Raw genomic sequence first — 26,194 nt, forward strand, 5'->3', positions numbered from 1 at the left:
TTTTACATCTGAAAAGACAAAGGCTCGGAAGGTTGTAGCTCTAGAAGCTTATGGCAGAACTGGGGGTTGCACGCAGGTTTCTGGTCTCCCAATCCTGGGCTCTCTAAGACCTCATTCACTTCCGAGAGATCATTTTCTGCAATTGCTGTAAAGTATTTAGCCAGCACCCCCCTCATTATTTTTATTGTGTCTGCTATTCAGTATGGGCTCTATTTTGTATTTCTGCTTTTTAAATGTAAGCACCGTTGGTGCTCATGACGTACATATCTTGGCCAACTTCTGACTTTTCAATTTAGACACGATTTTTGTTGTTGGGATGTGGGTGCAGGAGTTTTGGATATTCCCTGCTGCTGAAAGCTCTCGCCTTTGTCCTCTCCCATGTGCCAGTGCGGCTGCCTGCAGCTCCGCGGGCTCCAGAGCCCGAGATGCCGGGAGGGATGCTTTCTCCTGGGCCTTCAAAGGGTTGAGTGGATTGAATTTTTTTCTATACAGAGACAGAAAAAATTGACCAAGTAGCTTTATCTTGATACCCCACAGCTCGTTCGGCACCAACATGGGAGAGAAGCCCAGCAGTGGCTGCTGTCTGACATTTCAGCAGCCTGAGGAGCGTTATCGATGGGATGCAATAACTATGCCTTCTGGATCTCTGCATTCCAGCGAGGTCTCATCCATCCTGCTGCATCACTGCACCCTCGCCTCAAAAGGGAAATGCAGAGGTCAAAGAAGCTCCAAGGCTGTGGAGCAGACAGGAGAGAGTCTCAAGTGTGAAGCTCCCATCCAGGCACCCTCCTGCAGACTTCCCCTTCCCATGAGGGGAGAGAGAGGGAGAAGGAGAGGGAGGAGAGGGAAGGAGAGAGAGAGGGAGAAGGAGAGGGGGAGAGGGAGGGAGAGAATGAGGGAGAGAATGAGGGAGAGGGAGAAAGGCAGTCACCCCGAAGCCTGTGAGAATTGCTTTCTGAGTTTTGAGCACTAAGGAACATGTTGGGAGATGATGAGAGCTGGGATGGATGTTACAAGCAGAGCCTGTGAAAATAGAAAATAGATACATTGCTAATTCTAAATTAATTGTTAATTCTCCCAGCTCACCTCTAGTTTGGATTCTTAGAAAATGCCTTTGCCCTGGGAGGCTGAAACTTTTTACTTCTCTCCTCAAAAGAGCCCACGATCAACCCAGATCAGAAAGAGCAAAGAATAACTTGCCAGCAACTGCAGCTGGTTCAATCCCCTGCTGTGAGAGGGGCTCCAGATAATGAAACTGAGTCAGTTTCTAAATATTCAAAATCTGATTACTTATAATATTAATAATAAGCACATATGTGCGCAACACCATTCTAAGTGCTTTGTCCATATCTATGTTGGGCAATTAGAACAGTTATCCCTTTAATCCTCACAAACATCCCACTCTGGTCACCCTCATCTCCTTTGTACACAAGGGGAGAATAAGGTAGAAAGAGGTTAAGTTACTTGCCACTATCCCCTAGATACTATGTGGCAGAGTGACAATTCAAATTTAGAGTCCACCTTCTTAACCTCTACATGATATTCCCTGACAGCTAGAGTCAGTTGTAAAAGACTGATCTGCATGATTTTGAATATGTTGTTTCTACTGGTATGTAAACTGCCTTTTATTTGGTGGAAACTAAGTAAACACCACGCTGGTTTTCTACTCCCAGACGTCAATAAACATTTGGTCCAACCTTCTATGGAAAGATCTTTCTTCCAGGGGGTTGGGGGCAGGATGGTTAAGCTGGTCTGGTTGTTCTGGGAGATACTTAGAAGGCTAAAGGGATTCCTCCTATTCAAACTTCTACAGCACAATGTCATTTTGCCTATAAAACACACATCACTTTGAAAAGTTCTGTAATCATACCTCTACTTGGTCAAAGTCCAACACTGCAACTCTCCGTGAAATCCATGGTCACCAACTTGAAAGGTGAGAACTCCAAATACATTCCAATCCCATGTCTCACATCATAGGGCCCTTCTATGGGGACTAGTGACTTCAGCAGAGCAGTGGGCAGACAACTAAACAGTTTGCTGCATTCGTGTGAATTCTGACATTTAGCTGTCCCGTCTTTCACATCCTTTCCGGAAGACCTGTTTTTGCCAGGGTGGACCTGGATGTGAGTGTCAACCTCAGCACAGTCTCTTACCTGATCTTGGACCATTGCTCCACCAAAAGCCCAGATGGCAGCAAACACAAAATAGAGCTCATAGGTTTCCTTGGGGCAGTCCGCGGGGATGTTCTCCTCGGTCAGGAGACACTCGAGAAGGTGGCAGAGTGTCTGCACCATGCTCTGCTCTGGGATCGGAATTATCCTCTTAAACCTGCAGAGAGAGACCCGGTACGCTCTAAAACCCTGGCTTTTCCCCCTAGAGGCATTGTTGGACAGCTATGGGTCTGACAGACTCGAGTTGTCACGTTCTTTGGGAATCTAGAGGACCATGGTGCTACCTAAACCTTCATTCTCATCAGCTAGTTTTGTATCAGCTTCTTTTGTAAGGAAGGGCCCAAAGTGCTCCTGAGAAGGTTCCTTCCTCATCTGCCTTTTCTCTGATGCCCTCCTCCTTCCCTCTTCCCTTTTTTGAACATTGACGATCCCCTCTAGTTCCTTGGGAATGGACCAGCTGCAACCCGAGTAAAAATCTCAGCAGTTTCACTCCCTTCACAGTTTCTTTACTTGTCAAAAAGCAGCAATGTCCAGGTGGGGTAATTTGGAGGTTCCGTAACTTAGCACAGAGGTCTGTCAATCAAAACACATTGAACACATTTTCTCCGGGGCCAGGTCTCCTCTGCGGGGCAGAGCGGGCTGGGATAGATGGCTGTTTTATACTATCATGCCTTACTTGGAGTTCCTCTTCCAAAATGTACCTCTGTGACTTTGTGCTGGCCTGATTTTGTACTTTTAACCTTGGCCTGGAGGTCTTTTTTTTTTTTGTTGTTATTTAATATATTTTATTGATATTTTACAGAGAGGAAGAGAGAGGGATAGAGAGTTAGAAACATCGATGAGAGAGAAACATCGATCAGCTGCCTCTTGCACACCCCCTACTGGGGATGTGCCCGCAACCAAGGTACATGCCCTTGACCGGAATCGAACCTGGGACCCTTGAGTCCGCAGGCCGATGCACTATCCGCTGAGCCAAACCGGTTTCGGCTTGGCCTGGAGGTCTTGACTGAAAGGCCGGTATCAAGAGATGCACAGAGGTGAATCTATGCCCAAGGGAGCAGGAGCATGTGTGTGCACACACACATAAACACGTACACACATGCACGCACACAGGCACACTCTTCCCACCACGCATACACACAGAGTGCACCATGTACCCACCTACTCAGCCCCTCCTGCACGCCTGCTCACATGGCCACCTGCCATGGGAAGATGAGCTCCCAGGCTGCACAGAGGCAGGGTTCACTGTTATAAGATGAGCAACGCCATTGACTGACACCTTAGAAGTCATTACTGGGCCTCAGGGTTTCCTAGCATCCCATTCTCCTCAGTGTTCTGTGTTTGGCTTGTTTTTCATCTGGTCCCCATCTTTACAACAATGCTCTGAAGTGCTCTCACAGTCTACATATTACCCACAGGAGCAGTGAGAAATCTGAGTACTTGATGGGCTTTCCTTCATCCTTTGACACATATTTGTAGCAGAATGTCACAATGGATCCTCCCCAGCTGTGTTTTGGATGAGACACCAAGACAATAAGGGGCCAACTACTCTCACATTTGAAAGTGAGATCCTAGGCTCTGCGACCCTGACCTCTCGTCTTCTCAAGGGGATAGATGAGCAAAGTGGGGGACACTGCGGGGCTGAAATGAGCATATAGGATTTTGGAGGGAGCGGTTGGTATGCAATGAGTGTCCCCTCTCCCACAGGGAAGGCAGGGGTTTCCCCAAAATGAGAGCTGAGAATGGGGCTTCAACAGGACAGCTCTGAGGTGGCCAAGGACCTGCGCCTGGAAACCCCGAAGAGGCCCGCTCATCCCAGCGGGCATAGAGAGGGTGCTGCTGGGTGGCCTGCGCTCCAGTGTGCAAGGCAGAGGAGGGTGAGTACTTCCCGGATCTGGGCACGTCAGGTTCTGCCAGATGCTGGGGAGCGGGCCTCCCTGAGGAGCCTGCGTGCGGAGCTAATGGAGAGGGAGCGTGATGGGCTGATGGAGAGGCACGGACGTTAAGGAAAGGCACAAGGGAGCTCCCCAGTGACAAGGAGGGGTACAGGGAACTCAAAAAAGCTTCTAAAGAGAAAGAGTCAGATTTCCAGATCTGCCAGTTAGGGTCACCGAGGCCCCAACTGTGGTTCCACGTGGTGAGACCTTCCCTGCTCCTCCCTCTCTTCTCTCTGTCCCTCTTCAACCCCGAGGAGACAGAAGCTACAGCTGTGAGGGGCGACTGGCGGAGTAAGGAGAGAAGTCAAGGACACCCCCTTTCCCATGGAGGTGGCGGAGCTGCGGCAGGGGGAGGGAGGGGCTTTCATTTTCTGTGGAGTTTGTTTTTCTAAAATTTTTTATTGAGTTTTTAAAAATTATTGTGTGTGTGTGTGCGTGTGCGTGTGTGTGTGTGTGTGTGTGTGTGTGTGTGTGTGTGTGAGAGAGAGAGAGAGAGAGGGAGATTGTGTGACTAGAAGTGATCAGATGCTGTGGTGGGCCCTGAGGAAGAAGAACCCTACTAAGAAGGACTCCTGGGGGCTGACTGGGCTCAAAACTGAGCCTGGCAGCCACGTCTACACAGGGCCTCTCATGTCAACTGCACTTCAGGGAGAGGCCTGCACTGAGCTGCCGGCCTCGGTACTGAACTGCCTATCTGCTCTGTGTCCTGCTCGCCCTTAAAAGGAGTTCCTGGAATCCCATTTCTACCAATAGGACTGAGGCTTTCCCCCTCCAATTGGAGCTGCTCTATTCTAACCAATCAGGACAATGCCTTTTGGACCAAGCAAATGGTGAGGCTTTAGAGTCCTCATTTGCCTAAAGACAGACTAAGCAGGGACCAGAGGTGGTGACTTCTGTCTGTATAAGCCAGCTCCCCTGTGGCTCAGAGTGCACTTTCCCGTTCCACCTAGGACTGATTTCTCCAGCTGAGCTGAAGCACTGAGGATGTCTCACCAGAGCAGAGTGAACCAGTGCAGGCCGGAACAGAGAGTGCAGAGCAGAGTAGACCAGGGCAGGGAAGAGCAGAGCAGGGCAGACCAGAGTGGAGCAGGGAAGGGCAGGGCAGAGCAGGGCAGACCAGAGTGGAGCAGGGCAGGGCAGAGCTGTCCAGCCGAGAGAGGGCCTGGCACCAGAGCCACCCCACAGCCGTGCTGTTCTCACAGCTGTGCTGTTTCACAATTGAGCTGTTTGCACTGAATAAAATTTCCTTCTTCACTGCACCCCAAGCTGGGGATTCCTGTGGGCGTTGAATGGCACCAGTGACCACCAGTTGGCACTTTATAATCACCTGTTATGAGGACTTCTGTCCAATAGAAGAACCAGTTTGTGTTGACATCACACAGCTTCCAGTCTCAGGCCGCATGAAGCCGGCATCACAATACCGTGATGAGTAACACAGAAGACTCTGAAGTAAGTGCCTGTTACTAACTGGCTTTGACGCTGAGGGACCTCATGGCACCTCAGCTCTTGTATCTACAGGATGTTTAGCCCCTCGGGAATGTCGTGAGAATGAAATGAAATAACTCACAGAGTAGGCACCATAAATGACATGAAAAAATGTTTGTTTTTTCTTGATAACCAGAGGGTTCGGAGATGAGGCAAGACTTGTCTCTGGAAAGACTTAATACAGAGCCTTCAAAGCCCATTTCAAAGGCTGTGCATGCTCATGAGCACACGTGTATATACACACACATGCAAATAGACAAGAGTTTGGCATTTCTTGTTCTAAATGCCCAGACGGGACAGGGCCTAACTTTTAGTTAGAGGATACATTGGACAAGTGTCTCAGGAAAGGTAAAGAACAGGGTTTAATATTTCTCCCCAACCTCCTCCTTCCGCGGTATTTTAACTCCTTGCGGCCCCCTGCCCATTGGCGACATTCCCCGCCACTGTCCTGGGCACTGCCCACTGCCAAGGCTGCTCTGTCTTGTTAGGATTCCAAGGCCACGGAGCCCACAGGCCACCGGAGGGTAAAGGCTCTTCAAAGGGTCAAGATTGGAAAAATAATTACTGATGCCAAAATAGAAACTTACAAAATCAAAATTAATAAATGTTTAAATATCTAAAAACATACCACCATGTACACTACTCCATTGCAATTCAGTTTTTAGTCATATAAAATTAATTCTTAGCATGGTGGATTTGCTAGGGTGCGGGGCAGGGCATGTGAAATAGGAGCGCTTCGGGCCCCTTGCATGGGAGACTTCTCCCTAAATACTCTGTCTCATTGACAGACCAACGATGAGGAGCAAGGGTCACTTTGAGTGAGGGACTTAATTTCCGGGAAAAGTAATCCTGAGCCTAACTTGCTGAATCTCCGGGAACTTGGTTAGATCTCTGAGTCACGTTGCCTTCCAGCTCTGAGGGTTGAACTTGGCTGAATCAGGGTTGGGTGCCTGATCCATGGGTGATGCATTAACTGGCAAGAAGAGTGTAGAACTAAAGCAGGAACCTCTCTCTGCAGACACCATAGTCTTGCTATCATAAGTATTCTTTTGATGAAAAGTAATGAATCTCTTGTTTAGGTGATAAGTGGTCAGGGCTTGCTGCTTTTGCTGTTGCAAACCCATAAGGGGAAAAGTGAACCCACAGTATCCAGAAGGGCAGGCACTGATGCATTGTGCCGAGTCCGTGCTATCTGGGCTATGAACATACACAGCCAGAAACAGGAGGTGGGTCCCACGTGTCACAGGTGTCATTTTCACCTCTAGGTCTGTTGGTCTGACCTGGAGGAGGGCCAGCTTCATGCCCTGCAAACTGCAGCACCTCAGAACTGTGATCGGATATTGCAACTTACAGCCTCCTTCAAATACACCCACATGGCACTCACGAGAAGCACTTCAAATCCTCCCCCTCTTCGCTCATCTCGCTTCCTGCCTGAATTGACCATGGTGCCCTGGTCAGTCTCATGTGTGTCCCCTTTGCCATCTGCCATGCCTGAGGGGAATGCTCTAGGGATGTCTGACTTCAGGGACAGGACAGAAAGAGCATCAGCGGGACACAAGGTGTGAGCCAGCGGGCGCTTTGACTCTGCTTTAACTTGCTACCTTCCTTATTGCTTGGCCCACCTGGTTCTGAGTGTGTCTAAGCAGGTCGGAAGGTACTTGTCAAACAGGATGGTCAGGTTGGCTCTCTCTGTCTGGATCTCCCTCTTGTCGATCCAGCTGCTGACTGGAGGGCTCCATCCCAGGTCTGCCGGGTTGATGTACAGGATCCCTGTGAGCACAGGCAATAGTCAATGAATTTTCCATGGACGTCGGTATAGCCTTCACCCCAGAGAGTTATTTTCTCTGTTTAGAAAATATGAAGAAGACTGGACCAAAAAAGAACAGAGATCTGGCCAAGGTCTGAGAGGTCAAATGGGTTGCTGTTAGGGTCAACCCTGATGGCCTGATATCAGCTAATGGAAGGCAGTGTTGAGAAGAAGCTTGAGGCCGAGGCTGGGCTCAGGAGGAAAGAAGGCTGTGATGGAGTGGAAGTAGTTGTCATGGTGTGGAAGTGTGGATGCAATGGTGGCCTCAAAAGTATGTGTCCACGTTCTAATCCCTAGAACCTGGGAGTGTGACTTTATCTGAAAAAGGGCCTCTGCATATGTAATAAGTAAGGGTCTTGAGATGAGCTCTCCCTGGAGTATCTGAGTGGGACATGTACAAGGGTCCTTATATGAGACAGAAGAGGAAAGACACGCAGAAAGGCCATGTGCAGCAGGAGGTGGAGGGTGGAGTCATGGGCCCTAAACCCAGGAAGACTGACTGAAGATGCAAGGGAGGGGTCTCCCATGAAGGCTGATCTGATTTCCAGTGTCTGGCTTTCAAAACTGTGAGAGAACAAATTTTTGTTGTTTTCAAAACCACAAGTTCATGGTGATTGGCTGCAGCAGCCCTAGGAAACAGACGCAGCGTATGAGAGAGAACCCTCCCGGTCTGTGTTTTCCAGCCTCAGCACGGATCCTTGACAGGGAGTCTGATGTCAGGGTTGAGGCCAAACCAGTCCTCTCATCCTCTGGTCTGTGCTGGGAGTTGGTAGTGGGGCTAGAGGAAAGCTAAGGTAGAAGTTGTTCTGCACACCAGGATGTAGTGAGACTGGCAATGGGTGGTTATCTCCATTGACAGGGAAGCTGGAAGCTGCCTAGTTTGAGGCACTTACTCAGAGGACAGTTGTCCAGCTCGGGGCCATTTCCCTTCCCACGCCCATCACATTTCTGAATGAAGAACACCACACGGGCCTGGCCTCAGACACTGGCTCACCCTCGTGGCTGTGGATTAGGAGTGTGGACGTGGCCAGAGGTTAGGATGATCGATGCCTGGCTCCTGTTTGGAGCTCCCCCCAGAGCTGGCACCATTATACGTATCGCTCGAGGCACCTGTCTTCAGCCGCACAGTTGGGTTTTACTTTCTGAGGCCATACCTGCTCTGGAGACGGTTGCTGGCGTGGCCGTGCGCAGGTGGCTGATCTCAAAGAGGAGCCTCATTGTGGGGTTCAGAGGGATCCTCTCGTTGCTTGCCAGGGTCAGTACCTGGAGACCACAGGAAGGGACACGTCAAGTGGGAAGGAGGACGCATGGCCAGCTGGTGGAGATTTGGCTGATTTCTCCTGGTAGGGACGATGAGTGATTGTTTTCTTCTGTGTGATTATAGTCGATCCTGAACAACACAGGGGCTAGGAGTGCCAACTGGCCACTCAGTTGAAAGTCTGCGTATTACTTAAGTCAGCATCCCACATATGCAGATTTCCCACCACCAGTGAACCCTAGAACAACGAGGGTTTGAACAGAGCAGGTCAACTGGAAAATCTTCGTATAAGTAGGCCTGTGCAGTTCACACCCGCACTGTCCAAGGGTCAACTGTGTAACTATTTCTAAATTTTCTGCAACAATACTCTTTCTCACCTCCTGTACCCTGCCTACCCACATCCGTGTGTGTGTGTGTGTGTGTGTGTGTGTGTGTGTGTGTGTGTGTTTTGAATCAGGAAAATAGTTATCTAAAAAGTTTATATTGATGTTAGTAATTCAAATGAACTAGACACATTGAAATATTGTTAAAGGAAAAAGTTTAGGCTTCATGTCATTAGTTTTTAAAAAAGTAGTGCCTCTGGGAGAGCACACTTTCATCCTATGAATCTGTCAATGTAAAACTTCTAACCTGGACGTGCTTTCTGAACAAGTTTAGGAGCAGCTACCAGCTAAACAGCCACGTTATTGGCATCAGTTAGTGTTTTATTTTTTTTGTTGAGAATAGACATTTTTGTTTCAGGTAAATTTGGATTCCCTTCTACATACTAGTAAATATTTTATTAACTTATTTATGAACATTCCCATTGGCTTTCTTTTTTGTTTATTATTTTTATTGTTTATAAAAAATAAAATATATTCTCCATGAATGAAGATTTGTCACCATTGAGGGGGTTTGACAGGCTTAGTTTCTGATCCTCAGTTTCCTTATTTATAAAAAGGGAAGTAATAAAAGATTTAGTAGATGATTTAAGACTCCTTTCAGCTCTAAAAAGTAATCTATGTGTAGGAGATTCTGAAGGAAATGATAACAACGCTGAAGATTGTGTGAGTGATGGCAGTGCCATTGAAGGAAGTGAAAGCTGCTCACTTGGATGAATCCGTTCTTAGGTGTCTATTAAAGACACTGGTAATAAATGAAATCAGGATCTTGAAGAGATATGTGCATTTCCATATTCATTTGGAGCATTACTTACAATAGCCAAGTCATGGCAACAACCCAAGTGTCCTTCAATGGGTAAATGGTAAGAAAATGTATTTATATAATGGAATATTATTCATCCATTAAAAGAAGGAAATCCTGCCATTTGTGACAACATGAATGGCTTTGGAGAGCAGTTTGTTAAGTGAAATAAGTTAGACAGAAAAACACAAGTACTGCATGACTTCACTCATATGTGGAATGAAAAAACAACAAACCATAGAAAGAGAGAATATTTTGGTGTTTGCCAGGGATGGGTGGGGTGAGGTGGGTGGAGGAAATGGGTGTAGGGGTCAAAGGGCACAAACTTCTAGTTATAAAATGAGTAATTCCAAGGAAGTAATGTACAGCATGGTGACTATAGTTAACATTGCAGAAGGACTGTATACTTGGAAGTGGCTAAGAGTAGATATTAGAAGTTCTCACCACACACACACACACACACACACACACACACACACACACACACATCCCTAATCATGTGAGTTAAAGGAAGTGTTTACTAACCTTATCATGGTAATTATTTTGCAATATATGGGTATTTCAAATCACCATGTTGTACACCTTAAATGTACACAATGTTACATGTCAATTATCCTATATCAGTGGTCGGCAAACTCATTAGTCAACAGAGCCAAATATCAACAGTACAACGATTGAAATTTCTTTAGAGAGCCAAATTTTTTAAACTTAAACTTCTTCTAATGCCACTTCTTCAAAATAGACTCGCCCAGGTTGTGGTATTTTGTGGAAGAGCCACACTCAAGGGGCCAAAGAGCCGCATGTGGCTCACGAGCCACAGTTTGCCGACCATGGTAAAGCCTAATACGCTAAGTGTCCGGTCATTTGTTAAACCAATCAAAGCGTAATATGTTAATGATATGTTAAGGCCGCTCAACTGCTCGCTATGACGTGCACTGACCACCAGGGGGCAGACGCTCAATGCAGGAGCTGCCCCCTGGTGGTCAGTGGGCTCCGACAGGGGGAGTGCCGCTCAGCCAGAAGCCAGGCTCATAGCTGGCGAGTGCAGTGGTGGTGGTGGGAGCCCCTCCTGCCTCCGTGGCAATCAGACATCCCCTGAGGGATCCTGGACTGTGAGAGGGCAGAGGCTGGGCTGAGGGACCCCCCCTGAGTGTATAAATTTCGTGCACCAGGCATGAAATTTATACATAATGATATCTAATATTTCAATAAAGCTGGAAAATTTTTAAAAATGAAGATATCAGTAATAATTCCTTACTTCGATGAGCCCCTGTGTGGAATTATGATTTCCAAATGTGCATGGGGACTGGTTTCATAGGTGATTAGGGATGATTTCCCTCCTCTCTTTCATACCTTGTTGTCATCCATGACAGTGTTTAGCGACTCGATCCACATTGGATCTATGTCGCCATCCAGCAAAATCCACTTGGGCCCATCATGGGCGATGTTGGCAAGCTCCCGCATGATGGAAGAGAACAATCCTGAAAGGAACCAAAGGTATTTCATTTTCCATTTCACCATCAATCTTTTTTCCTCTTAACACAGCCTTTCCCCATTGGCTGTAGCATTCAGAGGAGGTATAAAGAAAACCCGGTCAGAACTGGCTGTGTATTCTCTTCCACCAAACATTCGACAGGCCCAAGGTGCCCCTCTGTGCTCCAGTTTAACTTTTTGTAAGAAAAACAACAACAAAACCTGATAGAAGTAGCTTTTTAAGTGATAAGGAGCCCGGTAAATAGTCTCAACAGGCAACGGTAACATGATGGAACTGTACAAAGCCTTTACAGGCTGTTTCCATCCATTGTAATTGCGGCCCGGGAGAATCTTTCAAATGCAGGCTTTGGGAGAAGGCCCAGTGTGGTTCTAATTGGCATTACAGGAAATTTATATCTTTTGTGGATAGAATTGATTTTTATGACACTAAGCTTTCCCAATGAATAATATGACATATCTTTTCATTTATTCAAATATTGTTTTATGTTCCTTAATAAATTTTTATAGTGTTTTCAATATATCTCTTTGGCCAAATCTATTCCTAAATATATAATAGTTTTTACTGCTATTTGCATGAAATTCCCCGTTTCCATTTTTAACTGGCTACCGCTAGGATAGAGAACAGCTACCAAATTTTATGTATTTATTTTATGTTTAGTTACCTTTTATAAATTTTCTTATTAATTCTAGTGATTTTTAAATAACACTTCTTGAGTTTTTTAGGTGTAAAGTTGTACAAGCAGCAAAAAATAAACTTTCTCCTTTCCTTCAACTTATACCATGCATTCCATTTTCTTGTCTACAGCATTTTCTAGAATCCCACCAAGCAATACTGAATAATCATGTTAATAATAGGTCTCCCTGACTTATGCTTGATTTCAATGGAAATGGCTTTAGTTTCTCATCATTCAGAATGCTTTCTTTATCCTTTTGGTTTTAGGTAAACAGTATTTTTCATATTTAAGGGATTTCCTTCTATTCCTATTTTACTTAGAATTTTTAAAATTAAGAACAGCTATTGAATTTTTAGCATCTATTGATTGATCAAAGAATTCTGTCCTTTAAGTTGTCAATTCTTTATATTAATACTTAAAAATAATTCATCTAAAATATAGTATTCTTTTGAGATAATGTTGGATTTTATTTACTGATATTTTATTAAGAATGTCTGAATCTACATTAATAAGTGAAAATGGGCTATTGTTTTTAGTTCTACATAATGATATCAAGATTTTCTGACTCTATAAAATAAATTGAGAGGTGGTTTTTAAAAATGATTTTGGAATTATGTAGTGTTTTTGTTCTGCTACTATTTTTAAATTTCCTTTTCATTGATTTACTTATTTTCTACTTCTTATTGAGTGAATTATGTTAAATTATGTTTTGCTAGGGGACCATCTATTTCTTCTAGTTTTTCAAATGTGTCATTTAATTAAACATTCCCTTCTATTTTAATCTTGTCTATATCTATTGTTATGTCTTCTTTCTAATTCCTAATCTTAATATTTTTACTCTGATTTTTTCCACTAATCATACATATGATGGACTTATTTGTCTTCACAAAGAATCAACATTTATAATTATTTATTCTAACTATGATGTTTTGGTTATTTTCTACTAATTTCAGCTTTTATCTTTATTAGCTTCTTCTCCCCAATTTTCTTTAGGTTTAGTTCATTATTCTTTGAACAATTTCTTAGGATGGATACTGACTTTATTTCCAACCTGACTTCTGTAATAAAAGAGTTTAGATTATTTTCCTTATGGACTTCAGATGTGTCCCAGAGGTTTTTGTATGAAGTGTTCTTCTCTCATTGTTTCCTAAAGAGGTTGCATTTCATTTTCTATTTAATCCAAGGGTTAAGTGAGCATTTCTTGAGTTAAGTGAGCATTTCTTGATTTGCAAATAGTAAAATTATTTCTTGCTATTTGTTTCTGGTTCTATTGTATTATTATCAGAGAATGTGGCCTGTAAATTGATAGTTTTGAATTCATATGGCTTCTTCTGTGGCCAACTACATTTTTAATTTTTGGAAATGTTCCATGAACCAACCAAGAAAAGAATATTTTCTATCTCTAAGATGCAAAGTTCTACAACTATGTGTTATATTGAGTTTGATGATGCATTTCCAAATTCTTCTATGTCTATACTCATTTTTCTGTTCACTGGATCTGTCTAATTTTGAAAAAGGTATATTAACATAACCTACTTTATTTCTATTTTTAACAAGTTTTTCTAAAAAAATTTAAAAGGATATATTCAATTTATTTGAAAGTTCTCTTGCTTAGTAAACACAGCTTTGGGATTATTATAAATTTTCTTTGTCAATTTCTCCATATTTAATATACATATTTAATAAAACTTTAATTAAAATTCTAATACCATTTGAAGTTTGAATTATATTATGCAAGTTTAAATTTAACATAGAATAGGTAATGTCTGACACTAGCCAGGAAAAATACAAAGTACACTGAAGAGGAACTTACCTCATCAGATATTAAAATGTTATAAAATAATTGTAAGCAAAATAGAATTACATTAGCATAGAATTAGGTAAATAGGTGAGTGGAACAGAATGGAAAACAGAATCAGATCTCAGTATATATGACAAGCTGGTGAAAGGATCGATTACTTAGTCAATAGTGCTGGCCCATTCATTTCTCAACCTGGGAAGAAATAAAGTTGATTCTCTACCTTACCTCCTACTAAGCCCCCAGATAAATTCCAGATGGATAAAAAATGTTAATGTAAAATAAAATCTTTAGGAACATGTTTATGATACTATAGCTATCGCTGAAAGTTAGAAAGTTATAAACTAAACAGGAATCCCAGCTACAAGAAGACTAGAGAGACGTAATTTCCTTTTGTGAAAAGTGCATGGTCCAGGGAGAAGGCCATGTATGGATGGAGGCAGATACTGGAGTGACGCATCGACAAGCCAGAGAAGGTCAAGGATTGCTGGCAACCACCAGAATCTAGGAAGAATTCTTGCCTGGAGCCTTCAGCCCTGTGTACACATCAATTTTGGATGTGGCCTCCAGAACTGTGACAAATTGTGTCTACATCTTAAGCTAAAGATAAATAAATTAAAATAAAAAGTGCATCGGAAATAGGCCATGAAGTGTCTGTAGACAAATGGTAGCCAGGGAACCATTAGCAATGCATATAACAGACAAAGGGCCAATGTCTTTGATATATAAAGACCTCTTACAAAGAAATGTTAAGGGGAAGTGAAATCATAGGACAGCCAATTGCTAATAGCAATTAGAAAGAAAAGAAGAGAAGCCTCATTAGTAGTCAGTGAAATAAAAATTAGATAGGTAGCTTGATCAGACAGTTTGACCCTGGTGCAGTTGGACACTGAGACATTAGGAGGGAGGCGAGGTTTCCTCTTTCCAGGAGCTACATCAGTTTTAGAAAGAGGTCAGGTCCCTGCTGGCTTATAGGGACTTCTCTGCCAGTAACAGGAGGCCCTTTCTAACATGTACCTGTGATATTTAATGCTTTGAAGGTGACGCTGAGGTCAGCACCGAGTGAACATGGGCTCGGGACCCTCTGAATCCCTGTAGAAGGGACCATGGTTCTAGGACTCTTCTGAGATGAATGATGTTGCTAACATCGCCGGACCTGGCCAAGTGTCTTCTTAGCAGCTTCCCCATCACTCCTGGGCAGTGCTCACAGGAAGAGGTGCCCTCTGTGTGAGGCTGACTTCCCGCCTTAATCATGCCTTCAACCCACTGCCAGGTTGTGTGAGGCTCCATGACATGGGCTCCAGCATCACTGAACTACAGCCGATGCCTGCCCTGCTTTGTCCTCTTCAGGTGCCCTCTCGCAAGGGACAGTGGAAGAGTCTCTAACGAGAGAGAACTGAAGGACTATGGTTTCCCTCCAAACCAAGATCAATTTCTTCCTCTTTAATCCTTCTTGCCTCCTTCTTCCATCCCATGTGCGCTCCTCTGCAGTTCACCCCACTACATTCAAGCCTGCCCAAGGGGCTCTGAGGAAGGCAGGAACTCTCTTCCAGGGCTAGCCCTCTCTTACCATCCTTCCATTCTCGTGTGGCCGGGTTGATGATGCCGAAGAGCTCATCATTTGTGACTGCTTTGGGATTGAGGTCAGTCCAGATGGGGCGGCGTTTCATGATCTGATAGGTCTTGTGCAGGGACCTCAGCACCTGAGACTTGCCGGCACCAGCACTGCCCACCACGAACACAGAGTGCCGCACGGCCAGAAGCTCCTCCAGCTGGACCACCTAGGGAGACAGGAAACTCAGCCAGAGACCCACCCGCCTCTCACCTACATCCCAGCTGCTCTGCTGTGAGCCAGGCTGGGGTCTGAGGTGAGACCTGGCAGCAACAGAGGAAGGGTTATTCACCGCAAGATATGAAGGGGTCCTAAATGGAGAGGCAGCATGATCCATTTATTCACTTATTCATTATTCAGTCACATAGTGATTAGCCAACAGCGAGCTAGAGAGTAAAACCTTTGAAGGAGATTCAGAGATGACTCTTCTGCCTTCCATGATCTCATAGTGTGAAGGAGAAGCAAGCCATGTTGACACACTATTATAATAATGTGAGAAGTATTTACAAAGTGCTCTGGGAACAGAGAGGAGGAAAGAATTGATTTGTAAGGATAAAGGGAACAAAAAAGTCTTCACAGAGGAGCAGGCATTGGAACTGGGCTTCAGGGATGAGTTTCCCTAAAAGATGAGCAGAAAAGCTCTTCCAGGCAGAGGGAACAGCACAAAGGTGTGTGGTGTGACAGAGCATGATGTGCTTGGCCAGATGGTTTGATGAAGCTGGAGTTGGAATTCCTGTGGACAACAGTAGCCCTGGAGGTCTCTTTTCTCTTGTTCTAGCTTGTCTCCAGGCTCACCGTTCCACCCGATTGAGTAGGCTCACTGGAATGAAAATCTGATCATGTCACTGCCATCGCTGTGTCCCTGCCATGGATCTCATAGCTTTGGTGGTGAAATCCCAAATAGTTAGACTGCCTTACAAGACCCTTTTGCTATCTGCCCAAAACCAGTCTCCAGTCTTGTCTCTCATCCCCCAACATGCACATTCTAGGTAGCTAATTACTTGGAGTTCTTATAACGATGCTCATTCCTGTGTCTATGCCTTTCAACACATTGTGTCTTCCATGCAGAAGTTATCCTTTCTCTGGCCAGCCCCAACACATCCCTTAGTGTAGGGTAGGTGCCCCACACCTACATCCTTTATCTTAACACTTATCAATATTGCAATGGTTCCTTTTCTGTCTCCCTATTAGAACACCAGCTTCCTGAAGGCAGGCAGGACTGGGCTTCTTATCTCTCTATTGAAATGTCTAGCAGAGAATCTGGCACGTACTTAATGCTGAACAAATATTGGCTGAAAATATGAAGGATGGCTGGAAAGGTTGGATGGGCCCTATCATAAAAGGTCTTGTATGTTATGAGCTAAAATATTTGAACTTTATTGTAGATCAGGTTTCTTGATTTTGCACTGTAAGATCCTTAATAGCAGAGAAAAGTAAACTAAAGGGGATATGTACTGAAATATTGACAGGGTAGTTGGACAATAAAATTTTTTTTAGAAATGATAATAACTTCTATATTTTTTAAGATTTAAGTGATACAGGTATCAAAAAATTCTAGAATAATACCACCATGGAATTAGGAGGAAAGTGGTACTTCAAAGCTCAATATGAAGGTGGCAGGTAAGTGGCTGTTTGGGGTAGCAGGATGATGAGCTTCCATGTGGCTGGACAGTTTATTGATATATTAATTTGAGTTATGTTTTCCATACCATCAGTATTTTTCTTTTCTCTATCCCAAGCCACTGCTGCTCCTCTGGTTCAGGCCCAAAAGAACCCAGAGGGGAGTCTCAATCCTGGCTCTTGTTTTCATCTTTCAGGGACTTCGTGCAAGATCTTCCCAGATAAGGATGAGGAGATTGGTCAGAGAGGGTCTCTGAGGAACCAACATCAAATCTAACACACAAATGAAAAGTCAGCCACGTGAAGACCAGCAGGAAGAGCATTCAGGTGGAGTGGCAGTGAGCACAAAAGCCTGGGGTTCAGCAGCAGCATGGAGAACTCAAAGAACAGGGGGCGGGGGAGGTGGGGAAGGAGAAAAGAAAGGAGTGTGGCATCAGATGAGATAAAGGTGGTTCGCAGGGGTCAGAGATTCTGGAATTAGTAGTTGAAATTTTAGTCTAAATACCACAGGAAGCATTTGGAGGATTTTGAGCATGAAATTGACCTGAGATTACTGCATTCAAACATTAGGAGGACGAGGAGGGTTGGGAGAGGAGACAATAGGAGGGTGTGACAGTGGTGCTCTCACTGTTGAATGGAGACCGTATTCTATTCCTGGATTTGTTTTTTCATGAATCGAGCCCCAGATACTAGAAAGACCTAAAAATTGCTTTCTAGTTCCATCAACTCCTTTTTGTTCGCTTCAACAGCTTTATTGAGGTATAATTTATATACCATAGAGTCATATTTTTAAGTGTACAATCCAATGATTTTTAGCATACTCACAGAAATGTACAAGCATCACTACTATTAAATTTGAGGACATTTCATTATCACAAAAGGAAAAACCATACCCATTAGCTGTCACACCCCACTTCCCCACCCCTACCTCAGCCATATGCAACCCCTGATATACATTTTGCTTCTATAGATTTGCCTATTTTGGATATTTCCTATAAATAGATTCAATAATATGTGGTATTTGTGAATGGCTTATTTTACTTGTGATGTTTTCAAGGCTCATTCAGGCTGGAGCATTTCCGGTACTCCATTCCTCTTCATAGCTGAATAAAATTCCATCGTGTAAGGACACCACATTTCTTTCTTCATCCATCAGCTGATAAAGGAGTTATTTCTACTCTCTGACTATTATAAATCCATCAACTTCCGTCAGTCTCTTTTGTAAGATAAATATATAAACATCCCTCTACTTCCTTCTATCTTTTTTTTCTTTGCACCTCCTATCTTCTTTCAGATACATTGTACTTTTACATTGCCGTGTTTGATAACATCTACATTCTGTTCTGTACTTATACTTAGACATTTTATATTTTCCATGATTCTAAGAGTTGAAGACAAATAGTGGTTTACATTTTTATGATTATAGATATTTTTCACTACAGAAGAAAGAAGTTACCTGGAATATATTGTGTTCTCTAAAGGCCTCATGTCCTGACTTATCAGAGGAAGTGCTAGGCATCAATCCAAGGTCAAATGAATACTCTTTCTTTACACTACATACATTGATCACTATCAGGTTACAGTTACTTTTAAAAATATTTTACTTTAATTTTAAAATAATCTTTTATTACCCAATTATAGTTGACATATAATATCACATTAAGTTTCAGCTGTATGACATAGTGATTTGACATTTATATAACTTATGAAGTGATCACCCCAATAAGGCTAGTAACCATCTGATGCCTTACATAGTTATTACAGTACTAGCAGCCCTGTGCACGAATCCGTACACGAGTAGCTTGCTGCCGCTTGCCTCAGCTGGCCACCCGCCCACCACCGCAGGTAGCTCTCTGCTGCTCATAGATCGCTGCCCCGCCCTCATGGAGCTCTCAGCCTGCTGCCCCGCCCTCTTGGAGCTCCACCTGTCCCCCCTCATAGCTTACTGCCCTGCCCTCTCCTGTAGCTTTTTGCCACCCACTTGTAGTTCGCTGCCCCACCCTCCTGCAGATCAGTGATCTGGTCATTATGCGGTTGGTCATTACGCCTAAAGACGTAATGGATAATTAGTATATTCATGTCTTATTATATAGGACAGTGATGGTGAACCTATGACACGCGTGTCAGCACTGAGGCGGCCGCATGCCGAGGATGAAACATTTGCGAAATAATGTTTTTTTTTCCTCAAAGTGACACTCTACCCGAGTTATGCTCAGTTTTTTGGCGAAGTTTGACACACCAAGCTCAAAAGGTTGCCCATCACTGATATAGGATTATTGACTATATTCTGTATGCTGTACTTTACATCCCTGTGACTGTTTTTATAACTGGAAATTTGCACATCTTAATCCCTTCCCCATTTTTATCAATTCCCTCTTAATCAGCCCTCCCTCCCACCCTCCCCTGGCAACCATCAAAATGTTCTCTGTATTTATGAGTTTGTTTCTGTTTTGTTTGTTTCTTTGTTCTTTAGATTCTACATATAAGTAAAATCATATGGTATTTTTCTCTGTCTGACTTATTTCATGTAGCATAATACTCTCTAGGTCCATCCATGTTGTCACAAATGGCAAGATTTCTTTTTTTTTATGGTGGAGTAATATTCCATTGTATATATGTACCACCGCTTTTTTATCCACTCATCCAATGATGGGCACTTAGGTAGCTACAGAGCTGCTGTAGATAATGCTGCAACAAACATAGGGATGCATATGTTTTCCAAGTCCGTGTTCTCGGTTTCTTCGAATGAATACCCAAAAGTAGAATTGCTGGGTCCTTCTTTGTCTCTTGATATAACCTTCATTTTAAAGTATATTTTGTCTGATATAAGTATTGCTACCCTAGTGTTTTCTTCATTTCCATTTGCATAAAATATCTCTTTCCATCCCTTTACTTTCAGCCTGTGTGTCTTCCTATCTGAAGTGGGAATCTGGCAGATAGCATATGTATGGGTCTTGTTTTCTTATCCATTCAGCCACCCTATATTATTTTATTGGAGCATTTAACCCATTTTAATTTAAAATAATTATTGATGGGTATATAGTTATTGCCATTCTATTATTGTATTTTTTATTTTTTTCTTCTCCCTTTAACATTTCTTATAACACTGATTTGGTGGAGATGAACTCCTTCAGCTTTTTTTTTTTTTTTTTAAATCTGGGAAGCTCTTTATCTCTCCTTTGAATCTAAATGGTAGCCTTGCTGGGTAAAATAATCTTGTTATAGATCCTTGCTTTTCATCACTTAAATATTTCTTGTCACTCCCTTCTGGCCTACAAAGTTTCTGTTGAGAAATTAGCTGACAGTCTTATGGGAGCTCCCTTGATGGTAACTCACTGCCTTTCTCTTATTGCTTTTAAGATTCTCTTTATCTATCACCTTTGTCATTTAAAATATGATGTGTCTTGGTGTGGGCCTCTCTGGGTTCACATTGCTTGGGACTCTCTGTGCTTCCTGGGCTTGTAAGACTATTTCCTTAGGGAAGTTTTCCGTCCTTATTTCTTGAAATAGGTTTTCAATCCCTTGCTCTTTCTCTTCTCCTTCTGGCACCTTTATGATGCAGATGTTGTTATGCTGTCTCAGAGGTTCCTTAAGCTATCCTTTTTTAAAGTTCTTTTTTCTTTTTGCTGTTCCAATTGGGTGTTTTCTTGTCTTCCAAATTGCTGACTTGATCCTCTACTTCATCTGCTCTTCTGTTGATTCCCTTTGGTGTATTCTTATTTCAGTTACTACATTTTTCATTTCTGATTGTTTTTTATGGTTTCTATGCACCTTTTTATGTTTCCTATCTTTTTATTAAAGTTCTCACTGAGTTTATCTACTCTTCCCTTACATTCATTCAACATCCTTAAAACTAGTGTTTTGAACTCTGCATCTGGTGGACTTCTTGTCTCCATTGTGTTTAGTTTCTTTTCTGGAGTTTTGTCCTGTTCTTTCATTTGGGACATTTTTTTTTTTTTTTTGTCTTCATTTTGGGTGTCTCCCTCTATTTGTTTCTATGTATTAAGTATAGCTGCTACATCTCCCTGTCACCTGTCTTAGGGGACTAGCAGGTGTCCTGTGGTGCCCAGTCTCCCTGGCCACCTGAGCTGGGTATTCCATGAATGTACCTTGTGTGGGTGGTGTGTGCCTTCCTGTTGTAGTTGAGCCTTGATTGTTGTTGGCAACTGGAGGGAGTGAGCCTCAGGCTGATTGCTGTGAGGACTGGCTGTGGCTACTGGGTAAAAACTGCTGGCAGGGGCTGGCACCATGAAGCAGGCTTGTTGTAGTCGGGCTCTGGTGCCTGCTAAGTCTTCCCTTTGGAACTGTCATTTGTGAAGGTGGTTGTGTGATGCTCTGGTATTGTTTGAAACTTGCTACTAGATGTGTTGGTTCTGGAGCCTTTAGGGAGGGGTTCTGATGCCAGCCAAGGTCGGCTGTTATAATGGCTTCTACCAAAAGTTCTGTCTGAGAAAAGCTGCTCCACCAGACCTCACCCTGAAGCCAGACAATTCAGTTCCTTCAGCTTTTTGAGCTGCTGCCCCAGGGCTGGAGCTTAGAGCAAGTGAGTCGGTCAGCAAGTCCATGTGCAGGCCCTTTAAGAGGAATGGCTGAGACTTCAGCATCTCTGCAACTCACTGAGCCACAATCTCTGCTGGTTTTCACAGCCAGAAGTTATGGGGACTTGTCTTCCTGGCACTGGAACCCTGGACTCCTCAGCCCAGTGTGGGGCTAGGACCCCTTGCTCCTCAGGGGGAACTGCCACAGCCGATATCCCTCTGGCTTCCACATGTGGGTGTGGGATTAGCCCGTTTCATGTCTCTACCCCTCCTGCCAGTCTCAATGTGGCTTCTTCTGTATATCCTTGGTTATAAGCCTCTGTCCAGCTAGTCTTCAGGTTGTTCCCAAGGACGGTTGTTCTGTGGTTTAGTTGTAACTGTGATGTGGGAGTGAGAGGAGGTGAGCACAACATTTAGCTACTCTGTCATCTTGACTGGAGGTCCCACATTTCCTTTTTAAAATATAATTTAGACCATGACATTTTTTCCTCTTGGAGTTTTAAAAATTTATTTAATATATTTTTATTGATTTCAGAGAGGAAGGGAGAGGGAGAAAGAGATAGAAACATCAATGATGGGAGAGAATAATGATTGGCTACCTCCTGCATGCCTCTTACTGGGGTCAAGCCTGCAACCCGGGCACGTGCCCTTGACTGGAATTGAAGCCGGGAACCTTCAGTACACAGGCTGACGCTCTATCCACTGAGCCAAACCAGGTAGGGCTCTTGGAGTTTTTTATTACTTTTCTTTCTCTTTGTTAAAAAACAACACTTGCTTTATTTCCCATAACTTAAAAGTTAAATAAAATACATAAGAACATTCATCTTGTTAGTCTATTCTTGCTTGTAATGTATCCATTTTTGAGGCCCTTTTTCCAGGATACCATGGACTTCCTGCTCTAATTTCAAGTTGTTGCTTTCTAGCTCTGCTAATAGCTATCATTCCAGGATTATTTTTTATTATTGATTTTTTTAAAGTCCCATGATATTTTTCTCATTTTTAATTCTGTTTTGCTGTAGTATCTCTGCAAATAAGCTATTCAAAAAGTTGCATAAGAAGTAAAACGTATGACTCTGAAAATAACTTGAATCCTAGTCTTGAAATAGTTTCCCTTTCAAACCTTGTCCTTATCTTTTAGCACCTGATATTGCTGCCAAGAGCTTCTGATGTCGTTCTGAATTTCATTCCTCCTGAATCACGCGTACTGCCACCCCATCACCCAGAAGGAAACTTATCTTTCACTCTTGATCCTTGACTTCTGACTTTCCGTTATGAGTCCATCTAAATCCACTCTGCTCAGTACTGACTGAGACCAACCAGTCTGGCTGCATGTCTCCAGCTCTGGCAGGTCCTCTGCTCTTTCTCCCTAGAATTCCCATTGGGAACATGTCAATTAACCTAGATTGATCCTATGTACTAGCATGTCCTCTTGCCTCTTGCACTTTCTGTCTTTGTGTATTATACATAGGGCATCCCAAAAATATATACACACACTTTGAATAAACATAAAGGCAGCGATAAAAACTCTCAACAAGGTAGGAATAGAAGGATCATACCTCAACATAATAAAAGCTATATATGATTAACCCACAGCAAACATCATACTCAATGGGCAAAAACTAAAACCATTTCCCCTAAGAACAGGAACAAGACAGGGATGCCCACTCTCACCACTCCTGTTTGACATAGTACTGGAAGTATTAGCTATCGCAATTAGGCAAGAAGAAGAAATAAGAGGCATCCAAATTGGAAAAGAAGAAGTGAAGCTGTCCTTATTTGCAGATGACATGATATTGTACATAAAAAACCCAAAAGATTCCATCAAAAAACTAATAGACTTAATAAATGAATTCGGCAATGTAGCGGGATACAAAATTAACGCCAAGAAATCTATGGCTTTTCTATACACCAATAATGAACTTACAGAAAGAGAGACTAAAAAAGCAATCCCATTTACCATCGCACCAAAAAAATTAAGATACCTAGGAATAAACTTAACTAAGGAGGTAAAAGACCTATACGCAGAAAACTACAGGACACTGAAAAAAGAAATAGAGGAAGACGTAAACAGATGGAAGAACATACCATGTTCATGGATTGGTAGAATCAACATCATTAAAATGTCCATACTACCCAAAGCTATCTACAGATTCAATGCACTCCCCATCAAAATACCAACAGCATATTTCACAGACCTAGAAAGAACTCTCCAAAAATTCATCTGGAATAAAAAAAGACCGCGAATAGCCACAGCAATCCTGAGAAAGAAGAATAAAGTAGATGGGATCTCAATACCAGATTTCAAGCTGTATTAGAAAGCCACTGTTCTCAAAACAGCCTGGTACTGGCACAAGAACAGACATATTGATCAATGGAACAGAATAGAGAACCCAGATATCGACCCAAACCACTATGCTCAATTAATATTTGACAAAGGAGGCATGAACATACAATGGGGTCAAGACAGTCTCTTCAATAAATGGTGTTGGGAAAATTGGACAGATACATGCAAAAAAATGAAACTAGATCACCAACTTACACCATACACAAAAATAACCTCAAAATGGATACAGGACTTAAACATAAGACGGGAAACCATAAAAATACTAGAGGAATCCACAGGCAACAAAATCTCAGACATATGCCAAAAGAACTTCTTCACTGACACTGCCCCTAGGGCAATGGAAGCTAAAGAGAAAATTAACAAATGGGACTACATCAAAATAAAAAGCTTTTTTACAGCAAAAGAAACAATCAACAAAACAACAAGAAAGCCCACTGCATGGGAGAACATATTTGCAAATGCTATCACTGATAAAGGTTTAATCTCCAACATCTACAGGCAGCTTATGCAACTTAATAAAAGGAAGATAAATGATCCAATAAAAAAATGGGCAACAGACCTAAACAGAATCTTTTCAAAAGAAGACAGAAGGAAGGCCAAGAGACACATGAAAACATGTTCAAAGTCACTTATTATCCGAGAGATGCAAATCAAAACAACAATGAGGTACCATCTCACACCAGTCAGAATGGCTATCATCAACAAATCAACAAACGACAAGTGTTGGCGAGGATGCGGAGAAAAAGGAACCCTCGTGCACTGCTGGTGGGAATGCAGACTGGTGCAGCCACTGTGGAGAACAGTATGGAGTTTCCTCAAAAAACTGAAAATGGAACTCCCATTTGACCCAGTAATCCCACTTCTGGGAATATATCCGAAGAAACTAGAAACACCAATCAGAAAGGATATATGCACCACTATGTTCATAGCAGCACAATTTACAATAGCTAAGATTTGGAAACAGCCTAGGTGCCCATCAGCAGATGACTGGATCAGAAAACTGTGGTACATCTATACAATGGAATACTATGCTGCCATAAAAAAGAAGGAATTCTCATCATTTGCAGCAACCTGGATGGAATTGGAAAACATTATGCTAAGTGAAATAAGCCAGTCAATGAAAGAAAAATACCACATGATCTCACTCATTTATGGATAGTAAAGAACATTATAAAGTGATGGACAAAAAGATAGATACAGAGACAGTAAAGCATCAAACAGACTTTCAAATTACAGGGGGAAAGTTAGGGAGAGGTGGGGGAGTTATGAAATCAAACGAAGGACTTGTATGCATGCATATAAGCATAAACAATGGACGCTAAACTCTGGGGGGTGAGGGCATGAATGGGTGTGGGGTGGGGGGGGTAATGGTAAGATATGTACACATATAATACCTCAATAAAAAAAAATTGAAAAAAACAAAAACATAAAGGCAGTGTTTATTAAAATACATTTCATTTAAAAAATTGAGCTATCAACTGTTAAAGTGTATATTCATTTTTAGGACACCCTGTATATATGTTATATTTTATTATACATACTATATATGTGTGTGCCTATATATATGTACATATATACATATATGTACATATATATATACACATATATGTGTATATATATATGTATATATATATCCTATATAATAAAAGCCTAATATGCAAATTTTCCCCTCGACTGGAGTTCCCCTGGGAGTTTTGACTGCTAGACCATTTGCTATGACGTGCACTGACCACCAGGCAGCAGACGCTCCAACCAGTAGGTTAGCTTGCTGCGGGCACTGGTGGGCTGGACTGGAAAGTGAGGTGTGAGGTGAGAGCCATCAGAAAGCTCCCAGGGTTTGGCCTGAGCCCCGGGCAGAGGCAGGTGGGGGCAGGGGCAGGAGCCAGGAGGGACCGGGTGGCACGGGAGGCTGCTATGCGTGATCCCAGAACTTGGACTGCGCAGCCCTCCGCAGCCTGTGGCGTTCTCAGTGCGCAATTTATAATCTTCAGAGCTGCTTCTTTTTTTTTGTTAAGTTTCACTAACTACTCCAGGAGAGTGGGTAACACCATTAAGGAGGGACAGGCCAAGCGCGCCTGCCCCAGGCCAAGGGGCAGCCTCGGGCTCCCAGGGACAGAGGAGAGGGGGGCAGGGCTAAGTAGGAGAAACCCCACCCGTGCACTGAATTTTATGTACCATCAATGATACAATTCATTTCAAAGCGCTCTTTACAATTCTCCAAGAGTTCTTTTTCTTCTAGAGCATCTCATTCTTGTTTTATTGACATATTTTTCT

At 42.9% G+C, this 26,194-nt stretch overlaps 1 protein-coding gene across 1 annotated transcript in view; it reads right to left on the minus strand.

Moving 5' to 3' along the window:
* Positions 1-26,194, minus strand: part of DNAH9 (dynein axonemal heavy chain 9) — a 333,701-nt gene that overhangs the window by 166,235 nt on the left and 141,272 nt on the right. The window contains exons 32-36 of the mRNA XM_054709112.1: positions 15,377-15,587; positions 11,194-11,321; positions 8,555-8,663; positions 7,216-7,363; positions 2,154-2,328 (exon numbers count right to left, since the gene is read on the minus strand). Of these exons, the coding sequence (XP_054565087.1) occupies positions 2,154-2,328; positions 7,216-7,363; positions 8,555-8,663; positions 11,194-11,321; positions 15,377-15,587 (771 nt within the window). The remainder of the gene's footprint in view (positions 1-2,153; positions 2,329-7,215; positions 7,364-8,554; positions 8,664-11,193; positions 11,322-15,376; positions 15,588-26,194) is intronic.

This window comes from Eptesicus fuscus, chromosome 20, assembly GCF_027574615.1.
Source record: "Eptesicus fuscus isolate TK198812 chromosome 20, DD_ASM_mEF_20220401, whole genome shotgun sequence".
Lineage (NCBI taxonomy): Eukaryota > Metazoa > Chordata > Mammalia > Chiroptera > Vespertilionidae > Eptesicus > Eptesicus fuscus.